We start from the raw sequence: 27,385 nt of genomic DNA, 5'->3' as shown, positions 1-27,385 counted from the left end.
AACTCTTTCAACAGTAGCCAAAATGGAACTGTATAGTGCCACTTAGCAGTTTTTTTGACGATGATACAAGTGCAGCGTGTTCTACCGGAAACAAATTCCTTGTGTGTTCTACATACTGGGCAATAAAGATGATTCTGATTCTGATTCTGATTCTCTTGCACGGACTCCAGCGAGTTTCTGCCTCTGTCATGTCAAGAGTGTATATGTCTCTCCTGCGATGACTTTTAAGGGCATGAGAGAATCTGCTTCCTCTGGCCGAGAACCAAGTTGGCTATGTTGACTCCCACAATAGGGTAAACATCTGTTTCTAATTGTGCATCTATGAAATTCCCAAAAGAAAGAAAAGTCCACCCAAGTACAGAGGTAGACTGGGATTTGAGATAGATTTTCACTTGGGACAGAAATAGGGCCTCATGTGTCAGCAAGGCAAGAAATCAAGAGATGGCGAGTGAGCTCCATAAATCATAATTTAGGAGCTGCTCAGACCAAGTCTAAAAGGCTTGACTTCAATATATAGCCAACCCAAGAAACAGACTTTTTGAAGAGAAAGTTATTTCTATTACTTTGTCACTACGGTTGACACTTGCTTTTCATTTTCGGATTGTAGGTTGTTTATTTTATTGATGGTTCTGTTACACGTTCTTCGTTTATGTGTTTGCTTCATTGTAGGATCATAATGCCAAGGAAAAAGCGCTACAGAGCATCTCATCCATGTCATCATCTCAGATCGTTTCAGCCACTGCCATACACAGCAAGCTGCTGCCGGGAATAGTGCGGGCTAACTTTTCCGGAAGCACACAGGTAACACGTGCTGGAAAACACTCATCCTCTCCTCAACATAAAATACATCTACACCATTGGTGTCAAAATATTTTTTTCCTCTCAGGGGCCGTTATGAATTTGGGGGAGCCATTAGAATGTTTAATCCGCTCCACATATTACATATAAAAGACACACACAAACACACAAACAATTAATAAATAACTAGTTTTCAAATCTGAAGTCAGGAATAATGACTGTCATTGTGGTTTACATCCAAAAATATGAAATTTTGGTTAGGATTTTAGAAAGCATCATGGCACTTGACATGTTTGATTTGCTTTCCCTGGCCGAATCAAATGATGCGGCAGGGCAGATTTGTCCCCCCAGGCTTTGACTTTGACACCTGTGATCTACACCCGTTATGAGGAAAGTACTTGATGGGGAAGAAATATTGGCACTTCTTTTAAAGTAAATGATCAGCCACACATTTTCAAATAATTCCCATTCTTATTTCACAGATTTACGCTTTTAACCAAAAATTGCTTGATGTTAGTCATTCGCTTACTTTATGGACACAAGTATCCCCTATGTTTAACTGGTTTCTCTCTTTTCAAAAAGCTTCTCAATACAGTGGCACAATATATTATGCATTTTAAATACAGTAAAGTCTCGTTATATCGATATCGGTTATATCGATAGTACCGCTTATTACGATACTATTTTCATTTCCCTTGCACATTTCTAGTCTTTTTATGTATAATTAGTACCGTTTAGTACGATACCCGGTTATTACGATAATCCGGTTATTACGGTGCTCCTTTTCATCCCCCGCCGGCCATTTTTGTTGTTTATATCGATATATCCGTCGCGCCATTGGTCAACTTGGTCACGTGTCTTTTTACGTGAGCCGCCATCGGTCGCGCCATTGGTCGACTTGGTCACGTGTCTCGGTTACGTGTCACGCCATCAGTCGTGCCATTGGTCGACTTGGTCAGGTGACTTGGTTACGTGCCCAGCACCCGTGTAGCAGAGCCATTTTCATTTTCAGACGCTAGAACGTGTGTAGCAGACGAGATTGAAGTGTTTGTGTTAAAAGGTAAAAATGGGAAGCAGAAGAAGATTGATGACTTTTTTCAATTGTTTACATAATACAGTAAGATGTAAGCGTTGCAGTTTCCCTGTTGTGTTATGTACATGCCCACTGTACTGTATATGAATGCAATCTTTTTTTGCAACAATGTTTCTTGTTTTGTCTGCTGAAGCGCGATGATTTTGAAAATTATTAACATTCCATACTGTGTATTAAAGGACAGCCGATGTCACTTTTTATTCAAATGCAAATAAAAATGACTTTACGCCAAGACGTCTTGCATTGCTTGTGAATCCAAACAATGGCTTCAGATTCGGATAATATGCTTTCTTGTTACACATCCAGTTATGAATATGTTTCAAATACACTGTAGTTCTGAAGATTGAAGCATACATGTTTACAATCATTAAAGAATTATATGTGCCATTTTGAGGCAACATTGGGGGAACATCTCTCACCCAAAAAAAAAAGGGAGCTAATGGCCAGCTCCGTTTCTTATATGGCGCTTGGCTGCCCTCTTTTGGCGGCTTTTGTTTAATGCAGTTCGGCGCAGGATCGGATATATCGATAGTCCCGGTTATATCGATATTTTTTCGGACTCCCTTGAATATCGATATAACGAGACTTTACTGTATTATAATCAAACATTTTTTTTTGTTTCTGCTTTTCCTGCTTTGTTTTACATGCATTTCCACAAAATTCAATATATACAAATCTAATTATCTACAAATATAACAGTGACCTCTAAATTATGTATACATATTATAATTTGGTGTTCAAAACATTCTTAGTTTTACAAATGATTTCTATAATGCATTTTTTAATGTTGTTCTATTTCAATAGAATGCCCGTGAATGCAACATGTTTTTTTCCAGTATCACTTTTCCAAATATTTTTTTAAGTAGAAGTTATATTATTATTATTATTATTATTATTATTATTATTATTATTATTATTATTTCAAAGGTGTCAAAATCCGATCTTCAGGGGCAAGCCTGGAAATTTTAAAGCCTCTTTCACACCACTCATGCCAGCGGTCAGGAATTTTGTATGCACCATTGGCCGAGTGCAGAAGGCACCGTCGTAAAGACAGACCTGTTCAGGGATCCTTAGGGCGGGGCATTTTGGTCTGATTCAGATCTGGCTGTCGAGACTATTGTTGGCTGTTACATAGCAAATACGTTTATGGGATGAAAGTAAAAATGACAAACACAAAGAGCAAAGAAAAAAATGGGGGAGGAGACATTGAGATGTCCCTCTCGGTATTCCCTCGTACTGTTGGGGGACCTCAGTGATCATGTATGCAATGACAGGAAGACCTATGAGGTTGCGAAGACCTGCACATCGCCCCAATCAGAACCAGAGAAAAGTTCTGTTATTGAATTTCTGTGCTCATCGTGGCTCGTTTATAAGGGTCTCTTCTTGGCAGCAGGACACCTTTATGGTCACGTCATGGGACTTGCCACCATATGTCTTGGACCTTCAGGTGATGAGAGGGGCAGAGCTGTCAACCGACCACCATCTGGTGGGATGTTGGCTCAGTTGGTGGGGGCAGACGCCAGTCCAACCTGGCAGTCACACGTGCGGCGACCAATGATGGTGTGCTGGAAACGTTTGGCAGAGTCTCTTGTCTGAAGGACTTTCAGCTCGTCTTGGGGGAGGCAAGGGGTAATTGAATCAGACTGAACCATGTTCCGTACCCCCATTGTTGAGGTGATCTACCAGAGCTCTGTCCTTCAGGGGATCAATGCCTGTCATGTCGACACCTTTCGAGCCTGTTGGTGGACACCAGTGATGGGATTTTCCCTCAAGCAGAAGAAGTCCTCCTGTGCCTTTTTGGCCTGCGGGAATTCTGAGGCAGCTGACGTTACTGGCTGGCCGAATGGAGTTTACCTTTGTTGTTGCCGCTGCGTCTCAGGGGAGGAAGCAGTTCAACATCGACACTGCATAGTGGAGATGGGGCAATGCTGACATAGACTTGGGACGTTTTGAATCAATGGGAAGAATACATATGAAGGTCTCCTCAATTCCACCAAAATGCTTTGCCCTGAGGGTTCTAAGGAAGGCTTTCCTACCTCTGAGGTTGAGATATCCTATTTAATACCCTCCCCGATTTCTTGGGTATTTTCATTCTGGTCCTGTAATGTGCAATTATACAATTCCTTATTTGATTTTATAAGACTAATTTATTTTTGTATTTCCAGCTGTGGCAGGGAATGATCCCTGGAGGACAGTCCAGTTCTGCCTCAGAAGAGTAAGTCACATTGTGCCGTCTTTCAAGCTGTTTTACCTTTTTTCAATATCAAGTGTATCACATTATACTGAGTATGAGTGGCCTTTCATTAATCAATGTTTTAACAAGCAAACCTTTGCCCCCATTAATTCCAATTAACTTCCTCTTGATGTGTGCCATGCTCAGTTGGTATTTAGAACAATAGGTCAAAGGTAAATTGGAATGCTGTATTTTCCACACTATAAGACACACCTAAAATCATTCATTTCCTCAAAAGTCCACAATCCTACTTTAAAATAGATTCTTTTCTTACAGACAATGTTTTTTAGGTGTTCAATTACCTGACATGTTTCGGACACTGACGTAGGCGGAAGTATACGCCGAAACATGTCAGGTGATTGAACACCTAAAAACACTGTCTGGAAGGAAAGAATGGGTTTTAAATTAGATATCAAGTAACATGATGAACTTAATACAACTATATAATTGACAATCCTTTGCACCTTATCTGTGGATCAATATTCGATGTAGTGCTTTTGAATTTCTGTCAAGAGCTTTGCTACAATGAAAGCAGTTGTGAAAGCCATCTTTCTCTTGTGTGGGAAAGATTAATTTATTTACATTTACCAAATTGAGATTCAACCCTCCTGTCTCTAAGCATATAAGCAGTTCAAGTTGAAGTCACACGACCCGGACCAGTTAATATGAGATGAAACCTTTGTAGCTTTTAGACCCTCTTGACCTCTTTTGCTTGTGCAAGTGTTCCTCCAAGTCACAGAACACCCTGTAATCCCTTTCAATACGCTTCAGGTACAATGTGACTGGCCATGCTGTGTCTTGTGTCCTTTCAGCCTTTTAATAGCGCCCTTTCTTTCTGCCTCTTTCTCTCAGCATCAAGCCGTTCTCGCAGCAAGCCTACTCAGTGCAGACAGCAGGGACCACCACAATCACAGGTGAGAGGAACCGCACGCCATTTATCTCTTTTCTCTGAAGCGAACGGGTGGTCCTCCTGCTCGCTCTTCAGGCCACTTCTTCTTCATAGAGTAGTTTTTGATTGGGCCAGGTCACCACAAGACTTGCTTTGAAGAAAGGTCCCGGGTAGAACATAGTGGGTTCATCTGTCTCCTTCAAATTTCCTGTATGTAGTAATCAATTTTAGATTATTTAATATGCATGTACACACCTACTATTATGTTGTTTTAATTTTGAAATGCAGTATTATTAATTTGTGTAATTTGTGCTTCCGACATCTTTGCGCGTCAACCTTGCCTTGCTCTGACTAACCAATCAGAGAACACCTTGGAGGGCAATTAGAAGTCTGATTGGTTCAAGTGCTCACAGAGTTGAAATTACATGAGCCACCACCACTGATTTAGAAGGTTCCGACCAGATGATACTGACATGGCAACACGCACACACACAGACACACTCACACACGCACGCGCACACACACACACACACACACACACACACACACACACACACACACACACACACACACACACACACACACACACACACACACACACACACACACAAAGAATGTACATCATTAAGAATAAAATAATACAAGAACATTGAATAAACATTCCATTTCAGGTTGTAAATGAAGGTGAGTGCTTCAGCCAGCAGAGATGGCCTAACTTGATATTGTCAACCATGATGGTATATTATTTGAGGGCTGTTGCCTCACATTTTTTAAAAACGCATTCACTGCCATTCTTGAATTTATTCAGGAATTGAAAATATGACGTGGAGCACTATAAAGCACTGGTTAGACCTCTGACAATGTTTTTCCCTACCACGAGGGCACAGCATTTACCTTTTGTACAGCTGCCCCTACCTGCACCTCATATTACTCCAGAACCAAATAAGCTAGATCTTAACTTTTTTTCTGATGAAAGAAGAGAGTCTAAGGTTTTTTTTACGCTGCATTGAATATTCATGTAGTCCTAAAACTCAATATTCTGTGGGTCCTGGAATTTGAGTGAAAATGACAAAAACCCTGGCAGTGGAGTAGACACATTTTTGCACATCTGGCAGTGAAAGAGTAAATGTAAATCAATGCCATTGCTTTCATTTGTAATTAAAAATCATTTAATGTTGACCCTGCTTACTTTTCTGCATGTGCGTGCATGTGCGTGGTGCAGGTTATGAGCGCCCAGCAGCCGAGTCACACAGAGAACCAGCATGGCAGGGTCGCTCCATCGGAACCACTAAACTAAGACTAGTGGAGTTCTCGTCGTTCCTGGAAACCCGCCGGGACCAAGAAGCAGTCAGTACCACAAACCTACATGCGCACATAAACACACACTCGGATGACACGTGGCCCACAGTCTCCATTGTATGTCTCCACGTATGACTAACCTTGTTAAAGCTCTTCAGTCTATCGTTCATGCTGCCACACAGCAGATTCAATGCCATTTTCTGCCTTGCACACACAGGCGGCAGGCATTCATCCTGACGATTTATTTATTTATTAGCTTTAATTAATGCACACGAGATTTCAACAGACAACAGGCAGACACATTATTGAGTACTTCAAAAAATCAACGCGCATTGATATATTTTCGATTAAAGCTTAGATAGTGAATGGGAATTTCTGAGCACGTTTTGAGTTAATCGGAATTTCTATGTTGTGTGTGATTGATTTGAATAAACTAAATTAATTAAATGACATTTCTTAACTCCTTCACAGCCCAGTTAATATGAATTACAAGTTCAAACCAGCCAACTTATATTGCGTATACTCTTCTTGTAAATCTAAATTGTGTAATATACTGCACCAATGTATTTTGTTGCAATATATCTTACACAGGCCGCCCAGTCGTCGAGCGGTTCGCACACCGACTTCACAGTGCAGAGGTCGTGAGTTCAAGATCCGGTCCAGCCTCCCTATGTGGAGTTTGCATGTTCTCTATTCACCCGGGCCTACGTGGGTTTTCTCTGCGTCCTCCATTTTCCTCCTGCTGATTGAACACTCTAATTTGTCCATAGGTGTGAGTGTGAGAGCGAATTGTTGTTTGGCTCAGTGTGCCCTGCGATTGGCTGGCAACCAATTCAGAGTGTCCCTCGCCTAGTGCCCAAACACAACTGGGATAGGCTCTTGCAACACCCGTAACTGTCGTGAGGATAAAGAAGTCATGAAGATGAATAAATGAATGTACAGGTAACATCTGACCTTCGAGCGGCTCGACTTAGGACCACCCGTACTTACGACCACGACCTCCAGACCCTATTTTTTTAATTTTAATTATAAGCCTGGCACCGTTACGCGCGAGCAGGCCGGCAACGCATATCACAATTTTTGGCCGGCCAGCCAGCCAGCATCTCACAGCAATCAACCGTGTGATGGCACCAGAGGTGGGGGGGGGGGGGATGCAGGTCATTTAGCACTGTGTCTCTATTCAACATTTTGAATGGATTTCGATTTACGGCCATTTTGACTTACGACCGTTTGGTCGGAACGGAACTCGGTCGTAAGTCAGATGTTACCTGTACAGTGATACCTTGGCTTACGAACTTAATTGGTTCCCAGACGTGTCTAAGGCGAAAAGTGTGTATCCCAAAAATGTATTTCCCATAGGAAACCATTAAAATGAGAAGAATCCGTTCCCAGGTCCCCATAAAACATAATTTTCTTGTTTCCAATTTTCTAAGCCTTAAAACTACACAAAATACACCTTATTTTATGTATAATAAATGTGCTATGGTATTATAATTAAAGAAGTAAACTGTCCTGTATAATAAAGTTGTTTTATTGACTTTTGTGATGTTCCGTCTGTGTAAGCCGTGATGGTTGTTGATGGCTTGATGGAATGGAGTGGCCGGTTTCATCAGCATTAAACACTTGATGAGGAACGTAATCTTCTTCTTTCACCATCTTGAGGAATGATCCCTTGTAGATGCTTTCTCTGTGATAATTGTATCTAGTTCCTCATCAATTGTATTCTGTTTAGCTGGGTTGGTAGCTTTTTGCATCAAGTGTACAGATGGCTCGTGCGGGTTCTTTGTGGAGCCTGATTGATAGGACATTTTAACCTTGCAGTCTACACTCTGCCTTTGAACTATCAAATTTGAAACTCTCTCACTGTTGTCTACCTGTCTCTTTAATGTTTAAACCACCCACTTTTGCTGCTGCATTCTTGACCAATCACGTGGCTTTAACTGGGGGAGGGGAATAGAAGACAAAAACAGTCTGCTGCCATTTTGATGTTTGAAGAACGGGCTCGTTCGTGAACGACACATCACTCATTGAGGCAGCTCCGTGTACAAAAAAAGTTTGTATGCCAAGATAAAGTTCATATGCCAAGATAAAATTTTCAGAAATGTAACATTTGTAAACCGAAAAGTTTGTAAGCCAAGGGGTTCGTAAACCGAGGTATCACTATATATCTCACACCTGTGTGAGACAGGTGTAAATTTTGTCGAGCGTACACGTGTATAAAGCTGTTTGCTAAAGAGAAGCGTGTTAACACAAACACACACATGCATATTCCCCTCCCTCCACCCCCAACAATGCTGTGGGCAGAGTTACACAAGTCCCCAAGCCATTTTCAGTCTGTTTTTTTTTGTCACACTAGGTGCCTTTCCTGATGAGCTTGTATGGTTTACTTCATCTCATACATCATGTGAAAAAAACAAAAAAAAAAAAACTGGACACTTGTAAATATGGGTTGTTGCAATATATCTAAATGCATCTCTTGATTCTGCACTATGTACAGTCTTGTTTATAGAACGGTTTTTGCACATCTACATTTGCACAGTATACAGTTGACATTTTTATTTTGTTATGCTTAGAATATCTTGTTTTCTATCCTTTCACTCCCACCCCAACCCCATCCCTCTTCAATTGCTGCTGTGGACTGCAAATTTCCCCATTGCGGGACGAATAAAGGTATTCTGATTCTGATTCTGATTCTGATTCTGATCAGTGCAGCCTTTGGAAAATTATTTGCTGCATCTTTGGGAAATGCAGTCTATGCAATGGCCATCATTGCTGTCCCGCGTTGATGGCACTTGTCATCCAATTGCCAGCAATGGTGGCATTCGCTAACCAAAGAAACAAGAGTCTGGCCAGCATTACACGGCTGAGATAGCTGTACCTATGGCACTTGTTCCCTTCCCTCCTTAAACTATACTCAAGTTTTTTATTTTTTCTCTCATTTGCACCTTACACACCCGCCTCACTACTCTGCACATAAACCTGTGTGTTTCTCTCTCATACTGCCTGCCGCTCACACGTGCACACTCCCACCACAAATAGCTTAATAGTTACAATAAGATGACAGACCTGGACAATTTTGTTGCCGTTGTGTGACGAGGCAATGTGAAAATCTACTGATGGCTTGAAGCTGTTCAATAAGAATTCATATCACACATTTCCAGTACATTGATGCCATAATTGTCAACCTTGATGCCATAAACGTCAACTTTGGTTGTATATGTTCTTGTGTCTGTCGCTGTCTGATTTGTCCATTATTTTCTGCTCCTCAGTGCAACAAGCACCTGTTTGTGCACATCAATCAGAGCAACCCCAGCTACACCGACCCCCTGCTGGAGTGTGTGGACATCAGGCAAATCTACGACAAGTTCCCTGAGAAGAAAGGTGGCCTGAAGGAGCTGTTTGCAAAGGGCCCTCCAAACGCTTTTTATCTCATCAAATTTTGGGTGAGTTAGAACTCAGTTGAACTTGTTGCATATTATATATTTATTGTTTCTAAACCGGACTAATTCAAACTTCAAATAGGCCTCAATGTTGTCCAATATAGGGTGCGCCAGCAGGTGGGAGTGTATGTTTATGTTCCATATGTGTGATGTCTTTCCACCTGCGAAATTGAAGTGGTGCAGTGATGAACACACACTGGCTTTGTTTGAACACCTGCTCATCTCCCCACTCCCATGTTACTCCATCTCCCATTAAGAATACATCTGACTTGGAACATCACCGAGACCCAAAATCTGTTGTGATTATTTAAGCACAATTAAATGGAACAGAACTGATTGGACGGTGCTTCTTTGTGGTATGATTCAGGAATACTTTCTCGTCAACCTCTCCAGTAGCACCTCTTCAATTTGCCTGACGTTTATACTCTTCATACCTTATAATGAATGTCGAATGAAAGAATCCAAAGTTAGAACATCCAAGCTCAAACTTTTTTTGAGGTGTGGTCTGTTCAAGTTGGAGAGCCACCCCCACTTTTGGATGCAGTAATTGCGCATTAACTTCTAAATCATATTTGGAGGTCCTCATCTGTCTTTTTAAGCTAGCTAGATACAGACTTATCAATTGTAAATCCTTGTAGTCTGACTCCACTTATCAGCATATGTGTACAGGTATACAGTTGTTAGAGATATCAAGCCTTTAAAAGTGGCTTTTTTCATGACACAATAGATTATTTTAATTTTGCCTTCTACATCTTGGAAATATTTGTTATTGTTGGATTTTCAAGTAATTTATCATATAAAATATGGATGTATTGGATTGGATTGGATGTACCTTTATTCGTCTTGCAGTGAGAAATTTACATTTCACATCAGCAAAGTTATGAAAGGAAGAGAAAAGAAAAAGGGAAGGGGTTTCAATGTTGTCTCCTTTGAGCTCAGGGTAGCGCTAATCTTTTCCCCGTTTTCATGATTTAGTATGATATCTGGAAACTCGGCTTTGCATTTCGACTGTTTCAAGCCACAGAATGATTCCAGCCACTAGATGGCCACGTGGGCAGATGATGTTGGGAATGAGCTTTTTCTCCCAACTGCTATCATTATTTTGAGCCAATAAAATGTCTCCAACTCATTCACCAAGAACCAGAGCCATTAAAAAAAGATCACATTGTTTCTGGATGTGTCCATATTTCAAAACGCCTGATTCAAACCATCAGGGTCGTGATCAGGCTCAACAGTTACCGACTTATAAGATTTACGATTTATCAGAAAATATCTTCAAATAGTCATATAATGTTGACAGCTTTTCCTGTATTCTTTAAGTGGGTGTGTTATTTCAACTTTGATGGGTCACAATGTGAAAAACTTTCGAGCTGGGAAGCAAAAGCCCCTGGTTCGTTCTTTTGTCATTGTAAGGCAGTACAACAATAAACATCAGGTACGTTGAAGAGGTGTCACGAGGAAGTGTGTGTGATTCGATATGGATTATTTAGAGACTCAAGAAATGGACAGCAAGTACCAGGGAAGTTGAAGATTTTCCTCAGCAATAATTTTTGATGAACAGTATAATTTAGTTTTAAATCAATATCACATTTTTTTTCAGAGACTGGTTTCCTTTGCGAACAAGCAAGGAAAACAATCGTAGTTAGTTGGACAAAACATTTAAAGGAAAACCGACGTCTCCGGACAAGTTGTGTCCATAATTTGTAAAATTGCTTCAAATGACTTCTACTGAGCGGATTTTACAAAGATTCCACCGCACATCGCTATATTTTACGTTTTAAGACTCGTGCTGAATATTCCGGAAGTCTTGTTTTTGATTTGGTGACGTCACTGAAGGAACGCCCCTGACCGAAAAAAGGACACATTGTAGCAGTCCCTCCATCACATCAATGCTTGTTTGGTCTGAAAACCTCGTGTTGCACCAGAAAAAGCCAGAAAAGGGCGACTAAGCTCGATGGCCATTTTCTGCCTCTTTTTGGGTGAGTCATTTCCCCCCAATGTTGCCTCAAAATGGCACAGAATAAATTCTTTAATCGATTGCAAACATGTATGCTTTCCTCTTCAGATATATTTGAATCATATTCATAACTGGATGTCGAAGAAGAAAGCATATTCTCCGAATCTGAAGCCATTGTTTTGATTCTCCAGCAATGCAAGACGTCTTGGCGTAACGTCACGAACTGGGGGCGGGACTTTCTGGAAATGCCCAATTCGCAGCTCAATTTTTTTGCAGATTTTGGACACTTGGACACATATTCGTGGGTGTTTTGCATTTGAATAAAAATATACTGCGTGTTTTGGGTATTTTAGATGCTATAAAACATTTTTCTGATGTCAGTTAGGAAACAAAAAAGTGACGTCGGTTGTCCTTTAAGTGGTTCAAGAAATACACATCCAAATACTGTATTGCAAAAAAAAATCTGTATTTTAAAACCGTCATGTGAATCATGTGAGCCTGTGACAACTGTATTCAGTACCTATATACATTCTGCTCCTTCAACAGAGAAGCACATGGATGTGTGTGTGTTTGTGTGTGTGTGTGTGTGTGTTGTGAACGCGCGTGCAATCCCAACACACCTTGAAGAACTCATTACAAGTAGTGCTCACCACCCTCACTTCTCTCAATTAGTCATTGAGGAGCAACGTGTTCTCATTAGTCTGCTCTCAATATTTCCTTTTCTGTGCCTCAACGTAATTCTCATTATGGTGTTGTTTCCCTCTTTTGTTGGATGAATTCTACATGAAGTTTACAGATGGTTAAAAAAATACTACACTATAGAACGATATATTATGTACACATTTTGTTTTCTTATTTAAAAAACCTTTCTTGTTCAGTAAGGAGTTTGAAAAGAGATTAAAACATTTTCCTATTTAGCTAAATGCTCATTTCAAAGTCTCAACAACAAAAAACATCATGGAATGATGCAGTGTTGTCAAATAATATGTTCAAAGACAAACCCTGTTTTGTGAAAATAAAACGCTTTGTAACCCCAGAATAAATTTGATGCAGCACATTTATTGGATCTTGTTACCCTGTGCAGGTGTTACATAACATGATGTTGGACAAACAACAGTACAAAAGTTGTTTTGCGAAAACAACCAAGTTCCAATAATTAGGTCGATCGAGGTTCCCAATAATTTGATTGCTGAACTGTTTGGACAAAAACACACACACACACACACACACACACACACGCACACACACACACACACACACACACACACACACACACACACACACACACACACACACACACACACACACACACACACACATATGCATTTACGTCATTTAAAATGATTCTTAAGATTCTTAATTTGTACCAAATTTCTGCATGTTTTTTTTATTTTTTTTTAAATTTTCTATGTGATTGGCTGGTGACCTGTTCAGGGTTAGTCTTTAATCTACCAGGACAACAGGGGTTTTGTCAGTTGTACCTAATTTACCAAAAGCCCGAGCGGCCCTACTGTGCTACACATATTTCTGACCGGGCTATAGCAGCCCTAGCCCTGATGCAGGTTCCTGGGATGAGACAATGTACTGTGATAAGTTAAAATATCAAGACTACCCTAATAATAATAATAATAATAATAATAATAATAATAATAATAATAATAATAATACTAATAATAATAATAATATTACATTTAAGCACCTCTCAAAGCTCTCAAGGACACTTTACAGTCACAGACAAGCATAGGTACTATAATAAATCAAATATAATCACAAATACAATGCAATAAATGAAATACAATTATAAATATAAACAAGAGAGAGAGCTACATAGAAAATGCAATTTTAAATAGGTGGGTTTTGAGATGGGACTTGAAGGTGGGAAGACAATCGATGTTACAAATGTTGGGAGGAAGTGAGTTCAAAACATGTATAAAACAAATTAGCCACAAACCTTTCCCCACACTTTTATAATCGCATTTAAAAAGCATTATTACAACGGTAATAATGTTTTTACAAAGAAGTGTCAGAGAGCGATGCCTTGCTTACAATATCTTATTTATTATATTTAACATTTGGATTATTTTATGCAATTTTTAAAAACGAATTCACATTCATATCAAAGTATTATTATGTGATGCAATTCTATTCTGTCCCAACCTACAATCTGAAACTTGAGGCTAACTATCAATGTATGCCATTTTGAACAAGGCTCCTGTATGGGCAATTGTAGCCAGCAGAGAGAGCTGTTGGACTAGGGTTTTGATTCGAGCACAAACGTTCTGAGCCACACAACCTCTAGAATGAGATCATCCTTAAAAGTGAACGTTGTCTCTTCCTCTCATTTGTGTGGTTTGACGACAATCTTTCTTGTTGTTTTCATCTCGCTAGGCTGACCTAAATTACAATGCACAAGAAGACCCCGCGGCCTTTTATGGCGTCACTAGCCAGTATGAGAGCTCAGAGAACATGACTATCACCTGCTCAACCAAGGTCTGCTCTTTTGGCAAGCAGGTCGTCGAGAAGGTGGAGGTAAGAATGGACTGTTTTTCATTACACTCCCTATGAGCAGGTGTTGGGAACCTTGTTGACTAAAATAAAAACAAAATATCTAGGAATCTATTTTTCACTGAGAGCTGTGTGTGTATGTGTGTGTGTGTGCGTCTGTGTGTGTGTGCGTGTGTAGAGGTAACATCCGATTTACGACCTGTGTGAGTTACGACCACCCACACTTAGGACCACAACCGCCAGACCCTTTTTTTAAAAAATTGTACGACTGGGACTGCTACGGTGGCAACGCTCTTGACATCTGCAACGTGTCTGCGATGTATTTGGTAGAATAAAGACTCGAGACGGTCCTTCTTGTTTTGATTGATGAACAAGTAGGATGTTTATTTGCCGGAGCACAGAGAGCAACCGCTTCTCTCAGCATTGAGAACTATTTTTTTTATCACTGCAGATGGTCCTTTATATGTAGCGTTGAGGCTGCGTTGCCAGATGCATTGCACAATATGAGGATACAAAATAACTGTTTCTTCACAAACGTTTATGCCAATTTTGGCCAGCCAGAGCGTGATGTTGTTGCGCTACCTGTCACAATGGCACCAGCGAGGTGGAGAGTCCACCGACGCCAAGGCAGGTGGGCGTCGGCACTCGGGTCAAGGGTCCCCCAGACACCGGCCTGGGCGAAAGCCGAGGTGGGTCGGCCGTCGGCATTCGGGCGCGGGGAGAGCCATTTTTCAACAGCGCATATGCGTGGGAAGCCGTGCGTATTTGGGTCAGCAAAACGACACAGTAAGAAAAATCAATAATATGAAAAATTATACGATTTATAATTTAATTGTCACCAGGTTGGTATATAATATATAGAAAATGTTTCATAAAAACAACAGATTGACATTGTATACTATCCTGTAGTGTAAACGTCACATGGGCCATTTTGAATGGATCTCGACTTACGACCGTTTGACTTACGACCGTTTTGTCGGAACGGAACCCGGTCGTATATATATATATATATATATATATATATATATATATATATATATGTCATGATCTGGTTGGCGACCAACGGGGGGCGCTGTCGGCCCCGCCTACACCTGTACAGGTGCTGGTCGTCCCGATCAGATTGGCGACCAGCGGGTAGCAACGTCAGCCCTGCCTGCAGCCTCGCAGGTGCTGGTCGTTTAATCATTGACACTTAAAAGGACACCCGGCACGACCATCCGGTGCCGGTTCATTGTTTGTTTGCTGCATGCTGTGCACGTGTTTGTTTAACCTTGGCGGACTTTTACTTTTGGTCTTCTTTTGCTACTTTGTATTTTTTCCATTCAGATGATTTTGATGTTTTACATTTTGTTCCTGCTGACCTTTATTTTAACACAATTTGTCAAACAACGTCCTGCTCCCTCCTGCCTGCTTTTTGGGATATATATATATATATATATATATATATATATATATATATATATATATATATATATATATATATATATATATATATATATATATATATATATATATATATATATATATATATATATATATATATGTGACGGGTGTCACAACAGTGACTGCCTTCATCTCCACGATGCTGCCGTATTAATGAAGACGAGACGCGTGGATGTGTCTTTTTATTTCTTTTATTTCTGCAACACAGTATGGCAGAAGGGATGGGTGAAGTCGCATGGGTTTCGTCTTGTGATTAACCTGAATCTCCTCGAGATTGTTCTCAAATGCAAAACATTGTACATAACAAAACAGAATTAACAACGTGTGATCGTATAGTGGTTATTTACAGAAAAAGAGAATACAACACAAGTTCAGTGTTATTTACAAGATGTCCCTGAACGCATCATAGGCGGAGACTCGGCAGAACACGCGGTGCGCTTGTAATGGCTGGCGCACAGTTCAACCCGCCACGAACACTCACGGGCAAATGACACACGACACAAGAAACTAAATATTGTTCAATAAAAACGAAATGAAACAATTATTACCTGCAACACAGTATGGCAGAAGGGATGGATGAAGTCGCATGGGTTTCGTCTTGTGATTAACTGCGCAATAGAAAAGCACTATGAAGCACATGTGCTCCAAAGTACAAAACGTGAAGTAAATAATGACACAAAAAGTCATATGCACTCGAAATGAATAAGGGAACTAATTATATAACACTAGACAGTACAAAATCGGAAACAAAATAAGATACTGTCATGAAAATGCGTGTTAATCGAGACCAACAGAAAATTGCGACTCACCCTGAATCTCCTCGAGATTGTTCTGGAAACTATGGGCAGGACACACTGTGCGCCGTTGCGTCACTTCCTTCATAATTTAATAATCTAAGTGCACAACTCCGTTACATATATATATACAGTAAAGTCTCATTATATCAATACTCAAGGGAGTCCGAAAAAATATCGATATAACCGGGACTATCGATATATCCGATCTTGCGCCGAACTGCATTAAACAAAAGCCGCCAAAAGAGGGCAGCCAAGCGCCATATAAGAAACGGAGCTGGCCATTAGCTCCCTTTTTTGTTCCCCCAATGTTGCCTCAAAATGGCACATATAATTCTTTAATGATTGTAAACATGTATGCTTTAATCTTCAGAACTACAGTGTATTTGAAACATATTCATAACTGGATGTGTAACAAGAAAGCATATTATCCGAATCTGAAGCCATTGTTTGGATTCACAAGCAATGCAAGACGTCTTGGCGTGAAGTCATTTTTATTTGCATTTGAATAAAAAGTGACATCGGCTGTCCTTTAATACACAGTATGGAATGTTAATAATTTTCAAAATCATTGCGCTTCAGCAGACAAAACAAGAAACATTGTTGCAAAAAACGATTGCATTCATATACAGTACAGTGGGCATGTACATAACACAACAGGGAAACTGCAACGCTTACATCTTACTGTATTATGTATACAATTTAAAAAAGTCATCAATCTTCTTCTGCTTCCCATTTTTACCTTTTAACACAAACACTTCAATCTCGTCTGCTACACACGAGCTAGCGTCTGAAAATGAAAATGGCTCTGCTACACGAGTGCTGGGCACGTAACCAAGTCACCTGACCAAGTCGACCAATGGCGCGACTGATGGCGTGACACGTAACCAAGACACGTGACCAAGTTGACCAATGGCGCGACCGATGGCGTGTCACGTGACAAAGTCACACGGCCAAGTCGACCAATAGCGCGACCGATGGCGGCTCATGTGACCAAGTCGACCAATGGCGCGACCGATGGCGGCTCACGTAACAAGACACGTGACCAAGTTGACCAATGGCGCGACGGATATATCGATGTAAACAACAAAAATGGCCGGCGGGGGATGAAAAGGAGCACCGTAATAACCGGATTATCGTAACAACCGGGTATCGTACTAAACGGTACTAATTATACATAAAAAGACTAGAAATGTGCAAGGGAAACGAAAATAATATCGTAATAACTATATATATATATATATATATATATATATATATATATATATATATATATATATATATATATATATATGCAGTAAAGTCTCGTTAAATCGATATCGGATATATCGATAGTCCCGGTTATATCGATACTATTTCTATGCACGCACGGAGAGAATTACATGCAAAAAGGGTCGGATATATCGATAGTCCCGGTTATATCGATATTTTTTCGGACTCCCTTGAATATCGATATAACGAGACTTTACTATATATATATATATATATATATATATATATATATATATATATATATATATATATATATATATATATATATATATATATATATATATATATATATATATATATATATATATATATATATATATATATATATATATATATATATATATATATATATGATCTGACCTGTTCAATGAGTTCAGTCGCCCTTTTGCGGACAGAAAGTGTGAACATTCTGTCTTTGATTAGAAGTATTGGACACGTTTCTCCTCTCCTCCCACAGACGGAGTACGCCAGGTTTGAAAATGGACATTTCGTCTACAGAATCAGTCGTTCGCCGATGTGTGAATACATGATCAACTTTATTCACAAGCTGAAACACCTGCCAGAGAAATACATGATGAACAGTGTACTGGAGAACTTCACAATTCTGCTGGTGAGCATACAACACAGTATGTGCGGCGACATTATGTTCAAGGATGCATTTCTGATGATTCTTCATATTTGGGGATTTTAGGTCGTGAGCAACAGGGACACTCAGGAGACCTTGCTGTGCATGGCCTGTGTGTTTGAGGTGTCAAACAATGAGCATGGAGCACAGCACCACATCTATCGTCTTATCAAGGAATAATATCATCCCTCTCCCCTCCTCCCTGTCCTCTGCCTAAACAAACGCACACACATTTACACTTGTATGGCCTTTTCAATGTAGAAGACATCCGACTTGATCTGAAATTAAATCTACAAAACTGTGACGACTCCACAAAGACAAATAGCTGCTCCGTCACAACTACAGCGAGACAAGCTCCAATTCAACCAGATAAATCAGATATGTAAACGATCTAAGAACACCTCTCCCAAAGCCACGCTTCTATTTACTGCAACTTGTTTGACCTTTTTTCTTACTTAATTGAAGACAAAACAAATTCAAATATTTCTCACTTCCTGCGTCATTGTGTGTGTGTGTGTTTGAGATCAGACCCTGTGTATCATCAATAACCATAGCAGGTTCATTTTTAGGGGGAATAACAATGTCACATGGTTCGTGCAGCAGTTGTTTTGTACAGGTGGCAATGCAAGTCTGCAAACGATAGACTTGCACACACAAAAAAAGATAGGTCCCAAAGAAAATAATCAACATTTTCTACCATTTTGTATGTTTTTGTCAAAGAAGAAAAAATGGTGGACATTGCTATGAATAGAAACTATATATACACCCTATATTGTAATGCCATTAAACTATCAGAAATGTATGTTCATAAGAAATTTTAAGCAAAATTTAACAATTCAGGTACATTTTATTGAAATAGCACTGATTTAGATGTAGTGAGGATGTGAAGTACCAACTATGTTGGAAATGATCTTTTGGAAAGCACTGTGAATTTTATATAATACAGTTGCTTAAGATTTACAAGTTAGAATGCTTTTGGAAAAAAAAGAAACAAAAGATGATGATTTCCCTCCAACTCAATGCCATTCAGTGGAATTACAACAGCTTACGTGTGCTGTAAAACAGGTGGACCAGCTAATGTGTTTGAAGAGCCCAAGGGAGCTATTTTAGTCGACTGGTGCCCTTGTGTTCTGCGTCAAAACGGACTTGCCGATAACTTCATTGCAAGTCCAATGTCTTTGAGGCGCTGTCGTGGCCATTTGAGAGTTTGCTGCGCCCATGAGTCATCCGGCAATTTAGTAACAGAAAGCAGTCTGCGCTCACAGTAAAAATAGACACATTTCCACGACAGGGCAATGGACCAATTGCAGTTGTTACGCATTTTTAGCTCAGGGGTTTGTGCTCTGTTATTTTCAGCAGCATTAAGAATGGTGAAGTCATGTTTACTCTACGACCAATCTGATTTTTAAACTCAGACCGTGAAAAGTCAACTTCCACCCCACAACAGCACACAAAGGTGCAAACGCTGCGTTATGCCCAATTCTAATAGGGCAAAGTCAAGCAAAATAATAACGCACACAGTTAGACTGCACATTGCCCTCGTCTTGCGGCCGTAAAAAAAGGCTTAAAGTCTAGTATTGTTCATATTCATCATTGATCTTTTTCTTTTTCTGTCAGTTATCAACTCGGGCAGATTAAACAACTAAAGGCAGTACTTTCTTTCTTATTAGGTCACTCACTATTAAGGAAGAAATGCATTTATGATATTCATTTTCCGGGCACACAAAGACATACAACAGTCACTCTCACACTCACACCTAAGGACAATTTGGAGTGGTCAATCTGCCTGCCATGCATGTTTTTGGAGTGTGGGAGGAAACTGGAGGACCCGGAGAAAACCCACGCGGGCCCGGGGAGAACATGCAAACTCCACACAGGGAGGCCGGACCGGTACGCAAACTGGCGACCTCTGCACTGTGAAGCCGGTGTGCTAACCACTCAACTACCGGGCCGCCACATTTATGATATTAGAAACCAAAAGCTACGTATTGTAGCCATGTCATGTTAAATGGCATGAAGTGCCTTTTTCTGGAAACTAAAGTGTCTTCTCTTTATCCCTAAATTCCTTTATTTATTTTTAGTTTTTTGGGGGGGTGTGGGGTGTGGTGGGGGGGGGGAATAAGTGTTCAACAATTACTTAGAGAATGAGCCATTTTTTTTCCCATTGGAATGCCGTTTTTTTTTTTTTTTTTTCATTTCGGTGTCCGCTAGCAATTGCATTGTAGCTGTTTTTCCTTCCCATATACTATTGTATTGTAAATAAAACACTTGGGATCATTTGGCGTAGTAGCATCTGCTCGTGTGTTTTACTTGGTATCGTGATATCCTTGAGGGTGGACACTGTCAAATGCCTCATTCAAAACAATGCAAACAATGTGCTTGGTTCCACTTTGTATATTAATTCAACAAATGCTCTACAGATTAACCACCCATTTACTGCTTTGAGCTTCAACAGCTCTCATGTTTTCAGTATGTCTCCACCAAATGATTCATGGCAAATGTGCTGGTGTTAATTCAACAATTAGGCTGTTCATCAGAATAAAAACTTTTCATCATCTCACAATGGAGAAATTCCCAATTTACAGTTGCAAAGTTATGAAAGGAAGAAAGTAGAAGAACAACATATAAGGAGCTGCTGTAAAGGCAGCACACTGTTGCTACGCCATGTTGGAGTCATAACATGATAAGAAAATAAAACACAACACATAAGACACAGACAGTCATACAATCTTAACCAATTTTCAGCATCCTCTGAAGCAGTTAGAGATGAAAGAAGACAAGACTAAAGTGACCTTTCACCGGTGGATCAGGGATGTCATGCTGAAAATGTGCACACGTGTGCTACAAGCTAAATTTTGAAAGTAAACAAGAAGCTGTCGCATCCATTGACGAAAAAGAGATTGTCTCACATCTCCTGTTCCATGTAAATCCGCTTCAATTCCAAGCCACAACTCCCAGTTCCACATACAAATCGTCATTCTGCGCTGAAGCTCAATTCTTTTCACCATCAGCTCCCCAAGACTTCCATACATCCATTCTACATCACTGACCTTTCTGCTGATAACAGCACTCAACTCAGGGGCAAAAGAAAACACAAGCGCCTCGGACCTGTCCAGCAATGACAGTCAAATGGCACCAACATTCCTCCCAATCCAAATCAGTGCTGGTATATCTGTGCTTAACTGATTGGTGAGGTCATTTTTTTTTTTTGGGGGGGGGGGGGGGGCGCTACAGAAGAAAAGACAATTCATGCATTAACTTTTCACACAAATTTGTTCTTGCAGTCAAATTTCTTTAAAGACACTAGCCATTTGTTGTCATCTCATTTACCTACATTTTGGACATTCCACATATTGCTTGCCAAGCAACTGTCAAATGGCGCTCACTGGACTGAATTGAGTCAGCTGGACTAAAAAAGTCACGGAAATGTTTGAATAAACATGGAGCTCGTCAGTTTAGCGGCCTATGCTTTCTTGACCAAAAAAATGGTAATTAATCTAAGGCCATCATGATGCTGAAGAAAATTGTCTCAACTGACCAATGAGCTTCAATCATGGCATACATCATTTCAATTTTAATTAGTTGAATCTTGATGACACCATTTTAACAATATTTCAGTGTTACATCCAAGACAGCAGTTGTGTTAATGCCACACCGATTCTGTTTTTGTGTTTTTCGAACCTTTAACACTGGCCCATTTGCAGTGAACACCTTCTTGGATACATGTTTACATTTTGGGATTAAGATGTATGCACTTACTCATAAATTTAAAAACATGTTTTCATCGACTTGTATTTTGCTTGTAAAACTGGAAAGAAAAAAATGTGCAGCAAAAATCAAAAAGTATCCTGAAAAATGGTGTCCAACAAATCCTGTCATTTAAAGACGACCAAAAGTAGCAAAAAAGTCAGATAAAACAAACAAACAAACAAACCATACCTTTGTGACATTTTTTAATCAACTTTCTTTGCAGTCCTCGAGTGTAATAACATCCTTACTACGGTAGTTAATAAAAGCCCTGCTTGCAAAATGGTGAATATTTCACATGTTTCAAATGGTTTCAAAGTTCACCTTCTAAATTTGTCAAGGATTAAGTGTTGTTCGTGTTCTCTTGGGAGATTTCTGAACCATCCGTGGCACAGAAATCCAGTAACAGGTCCTTAAATGGCCTTGAATGTTTGCTTTCCAACTTTGAATAATGGGGCTGTTTTTTTTTGTCTGTGTTGTTATTTTTTAAGGTGCTTTGTATAAAAGTGACAATAATGTTTATTACATACGTTTGATATCCTAATTACCATGCTATTTTGTGAAGAGAAGACTACGTACATGCAGGAGAATCCTAACTCCAATGGTGTCTCAATTGGTACCACACAGGGTCTGATCTTTGCTTTGTAACATTTTCCCTACATGACTAAAGTATATTAGATATTTTCTAGCTTTGTAGAGACTTTGTATGCATATGCGATTCACTTTCAAATAAATGGCCAGTTCTAAATGCTCTTTTGTCACTATTCATCTGTCTATCAGTAAAACTGACTGTGGATTAGGTCCCGTCTTTTGAATTCATGTACTGCCATGTAACTACAGTATTAGCTCAAAGACAAAAGGTAACAATTTGCCACCAGTCTACATTGCAAAAACCATCAAAAACATTTACACAAGCAAAACATGTATGTAAATGTGTCCCGCAATTGGCCGGCAATAAGTCGAGGATGTACCTTTGGTCAAGAAAGTGAGCGCCCAAAATCATGTCAACTCAGCACGGGTCCCATCCCAATGAAGACAAGAGATATTGACAATGCATGAACGGATGGATGGAATTCTATGTATAATTCTATATACACAAATAGCGATGTAATGCTATTTGTGAACACTGGAGGGAACCAGACTATGAGTACTGTACTATCTAATAATTCATTCTTTTTCGAACCATTTGATCCTTGGTAGAGTCGTGGGGGGTCTGGTTAATATCCCAGCTGTTTTCTGGCAGTAGGTTGGGGACACCCTGAGCCGGTTGCCAGTCAATCGCAAGGCACAGACAAACAACCATCCGCTCTCACACTCACACCTCGGGACAATTTGGATCGCTCTGCCAACCTGCCATGCATGTTTTTAGAATGTAAGAGGAAAGCGGAGGATCCAGAGACAGCCCAAGCAGGCCAGAGAGGTGGAATTGAATCCAGGTCCTCTTCACGGTGAGATCAATGTGCTAAGCACTCGATGACCGGGATGCCCACGAGAACTTACATAAGGTTTAGTGGGCATTTAAAGGACAAACGACATCTCCGGACAAGTTGTGTCCATAATTTGTAAAACTGTGACAGTGTAGGCAAGGTGGCTCATTCAGCGAATGACACAATTTTTATACTCGGCACGGGGCTGGTCTTATGGGCCGGAATGGGCCCGTGAGCCGATTGAGCAATAAAATGACTTAATCTATAGTATTTTCCGCTGTATAAGGCGTACCCAAAAGCCTTGATTTTCTTCAAAAGATGCCTTACACACATATACGACTTGTATGTGTCCTAATATAGAGCCACAACAGGTATTTACAACTACTGTCAGTAGTTTTATATATTTCTATATTATATTTGTAAAACATTTGTCATTCATTTAAGGCAGGGGTCGGGAACCTTTTTGAATAAAAGTAAAATATTTAGAAATGTTTTTCAGTGAGAGCCACACGCACGCACGCACGCGCGCACACACAAAAGCTCGCGTGCGCGCATACACACACACACGCGTGCACGTGCGGCCACTTTTCAACAAAATATCAGAATGTATTATTTAAAATAACGTGATAGGACTCACCGTTAACATAAATGGTTTTCCGTTCCTCGTGATTGGTAAAAGTCCAGGCAAACGATCGGAATGAAATTCAATTTGCTGGTCCAGAGGCGAAGTTACTGCTAGCTAACCTGCACACGGCTCATAAACTTCCACACTTGCTATCTGCAAACTACTTCTCGCAGAAGTATGTTGATGCTAACGTTAACATGGGGCTTGTTAAAATGTCACTGACATTCGACTGTTTCATCAATGGTATTGTATCATTGCAAATTAGAATCAGAACATTTTCTCTCCTCTAATGCTCCGGTGCATTAACGCTGAAGTGCACTAGTTGGGCTCATTTAAAGGGGCGTTTACCGGTTTCAACATGACGGCCACTATCATCCAATCAAAATGGGGCTTTCGGCCAACCTAGCTCAGTGACATCCAATCAAAATTGCGCTTTCCGCCAACTGCAGCCCCAACGGGAAATGAAAGGCGAAAAAACGAAAATATGTATTTAGTTTTATCGCGAGCCATATGCAATCATCAAAAAAACCATATATGGCTCGCGAGCCATAGGTTCCCGACCCCTGATTTAAGGTGTGCCGTAGACTCCGGTGCGCCTTAGACAGGCATATGGAAAAGGTTTGGAAATAAACCTTTCATTGGGGGTGCACCTTATACTCCGGTGTGCCTTATACACCGGAAAATACAGTATTTAAATAATCATCTGCCATTGTATGAACTTCCATCCATCCATCTTCTGCCGCTTATCCGGGGTCAGGTCGCGGGGGCAGCAGCTTCAGTAGGGAAGCACAGACATCCCTCTCCCCAGCCACTTCTTCTAGCTCATCCTGGCGGATCCCGAGGCGTTCACTGGCCAGCTGGGAGACATAGTCTCTCCAGCGTGTCCTGGGTCGTCCCCGGGGTCTCCTGCCAGTGGGGCATGCTCGGAACACCTCACCAGGGAGGCGTCCAGGGTGCATCCTAATCAGATGCCAGAGGCACCTCATCTGGCTCCTCTCTATGTGGATGAGAAGCGGCTCCAAACCGAGCCCCTCCCGGATGACTGCGCTTCTCACCTTATCTCTAAGAGAAAGCCCGGACACCTTACGGAGAAAGCTCATTTCGTCCGCTTGTATCTGGGAACTCGTTCTTTCGGTCACAACCCATAGCTTGTGACCATAGATGAGGGTTGGGATGTAGATCGAACGGTAAATTGAGAGCTCAGCCAAAAAGCGAAGCTCCCAATTTACCGTTCGATCTACATTCTTTACCACGACAGATCGTTACAAAGTCTGCATCACAGCAGACGCCGCACCGATCCGCCTGTCGATCTCTCGCTCCCTCACGCCCTCATTCGTGAACAAGACTCCCAGATAATTTAACTCATCCACTTGAGGCAAGATCTCCTCCCCGACCTGGACGGGGCACTCCACTCTTTTCCGACTGAGAACCATTATCTCAAATTTGGAGGTGAGGTAATTCTCATCCCAACCGCTTCACATTCGGCTGTGAAACGCTCCAGAGAGAGTTGGAGAGCTCCGCTTGAAGGCCCCAACAGTCCCACATCATCTGCAAAAAGCAGAGACGCTATACTGAGGCCACCGAAACGGAACCCTTCAACGCTTCGGGTGCGCCTAGAAATTCTGTCCACAAATGTTATGAACAGAATCGGTGACAAAGGGCAGACTTGGCGGAGCCCAACCCTCACTGGAAACGATTCTGACTTACTGCCGGCAATGCGAACCAGACTCTGACCTCGGTCGTAGAGGGACCGAACGGCCTGTATCAGGCACTCCTGTACACCATAATCCAGAAGCATCCTCCACAGAACTCCACAAGGGACACGGTCAAACGCTTTCTCCAAGTCCACAAAGCACAGACTGGTTTGGCGAATTCCCATGCACCTTCGAGGATCCTGCTAAGGGTGAAGAGCTGGTCCACTGTTCCACGGCCAGGACGAAAACCCCACTGTTCCTGTATGAACTTTCCCTCACTATATGTGATGCATAGAATATACAGTAAAGTCTTGTTATATCGATATCGGTTATATTGATAATACTGCTTATTATGATACCATTTTCATTTCCTGTGCACATTTCTATTCTTTTTATGTATAATTAGTTCTGTTTAGTGCGATTCATGGTTATTACGATAATCCGGTTACTACGGTGCTCTTTTTCATCTCCCGCCGGCCATTTTGCTATGTTTATATCGATACAAAAGATACTTAAGGTGAATCGATATTTGCTTAGGGGTTTCTATACAGTACCACCTTTATCTAAATCTGTATCGGTCCCGCCGTTGGTCACGTGGCTTGGTCAAGTGAATGGTCACGTGGTAGAAAATGACGTCTGCTACACTGCGCAAGGCACGGGAGCTCGGGAGCTGGTTACGTGACCAGGTCCCGAGCTCCCGTGCCTTGTGCAGTGTAGCAGACGCCATTCTCTACCAGCTTCCGTGTTTTGAACTGTCATATGCGGCCACAATAAAAAAGGCGTAGCAGAGCTTATATACAGTATTGTTGTTCAACACCAATTCAAACCATGGGGAAACGTAAGAATTGTGATCTCGGAACGAAGTACAAGGCAATAATGGCTGTCGAGGAGAATCCAACAAGGAGCGAAATAGTTCGACGTGCCGCAGAATACTTCATCAACGTAAGTAATGTAAACGTTTCAGTTTTCGTTTTCCATACATGTATTTAATTGTGTTGTATTCAGATATCTTTATCGCTTGCAACAATCACTGTTTTTTATATGTTTGTACACGCTGGCATTCGTGGTTTCGTGTGTATAGAACAATGTGAGGATTTTGCATTGGTTGCATTTTTTAAAGGAAATAGTAATTAAAAAAGTGTACGCTTTTAATTTATGCATAAGTTTATTTTTCACTTCACTACTGTACAAAAAGCATGCTAGATACGCAATCCATGATGAAATTGATGAAATTACATGCCATATCAAAGATCCCCCATTTACGTATTCCCCCTCCCCCCCCTTTTAACGCAGTTCGGCGTAGGACGGATATATCGATAGTACGGTTATATCGACATTTTTTCTGACTCCCGAGAATATCAATATAATGAGACTTTACTGTATATCATATATATAACTTTACTGTATATCATATATATAACTTCTATATATATATATAACTATATATATATATATATATAACTTCGCAGAGAGGGGCATGTCCCTGATTTTGTGCACAATTTCACTCTTGTTTTTAAAGTCTGTGAATAGATGTTCTGACATCT

At 40.6% G+C, this 27,385-nt stretch overlaps 1 protein-coding gene across 1 annotated transcript in view; it reads left to right on the top strand.

Moving 5' to 3' along the window:
- The window catches only part of LOC148898353 (transcriptional enhancer factor TEF-1-like), a 58,527-nt gene extending 38,097 nt beyond the window's left edge, over positions 1–20,430 (top strand). Inside the window, exons 5-12 of the mRNA XM_088997516.1 lie at positions 670–801; positions 4,057–4,106; positions 4,977–5,038; positions 6,236–6,360; positions 9,582–9,755; positions 14,098–14,238; positions 18,181–18,333; positions 18,415–20,430. Coding sequence (XP_088853642.1) covers positions 670–801; positions 4,057–4,106; positions 4,977–5,038; positions 6,236–6,360; positions 9,582–9,755; positions 14,098–14,238; positions 18,181–18,333; positions 18,415–18,528 — 951 coding nt within the window. The 3' untranslated portion in view covers positions 18,529–20,430. The remainder of the gene's footprint in view (positions 1–669; positions 802–4,056; positions 4,107–4,976; positions 5,039–6,235; positions 6,361–9,581; positions 9,756–14,097; positions 14,239–18,180; positions 18,334–18,414) is intronic.
- The last annotated feature ends 6,955 nt before the right edge of the window (positions 20,431–27,385 follow it).

The sequence above is a fragment of the Hippocampus bargibanti genome, linkage group LG05 (genome assembly GCF_051943395.1).
Source record: "Hippocampus bargibanti isolate YZ-2025 linkage group LG05, ASM5194339v1, whole genome shotgun sequence".
Lineage (NCBI taxonomy): Eukaryota > Metazoa > Chordata > Actinopteri > Syngnathiformes > Syngnathidae > Hippocampus > Hippocampus bargibanti.
This window is presented reverse-complemented; position numbering and strand designations above follow the sequence as displayed.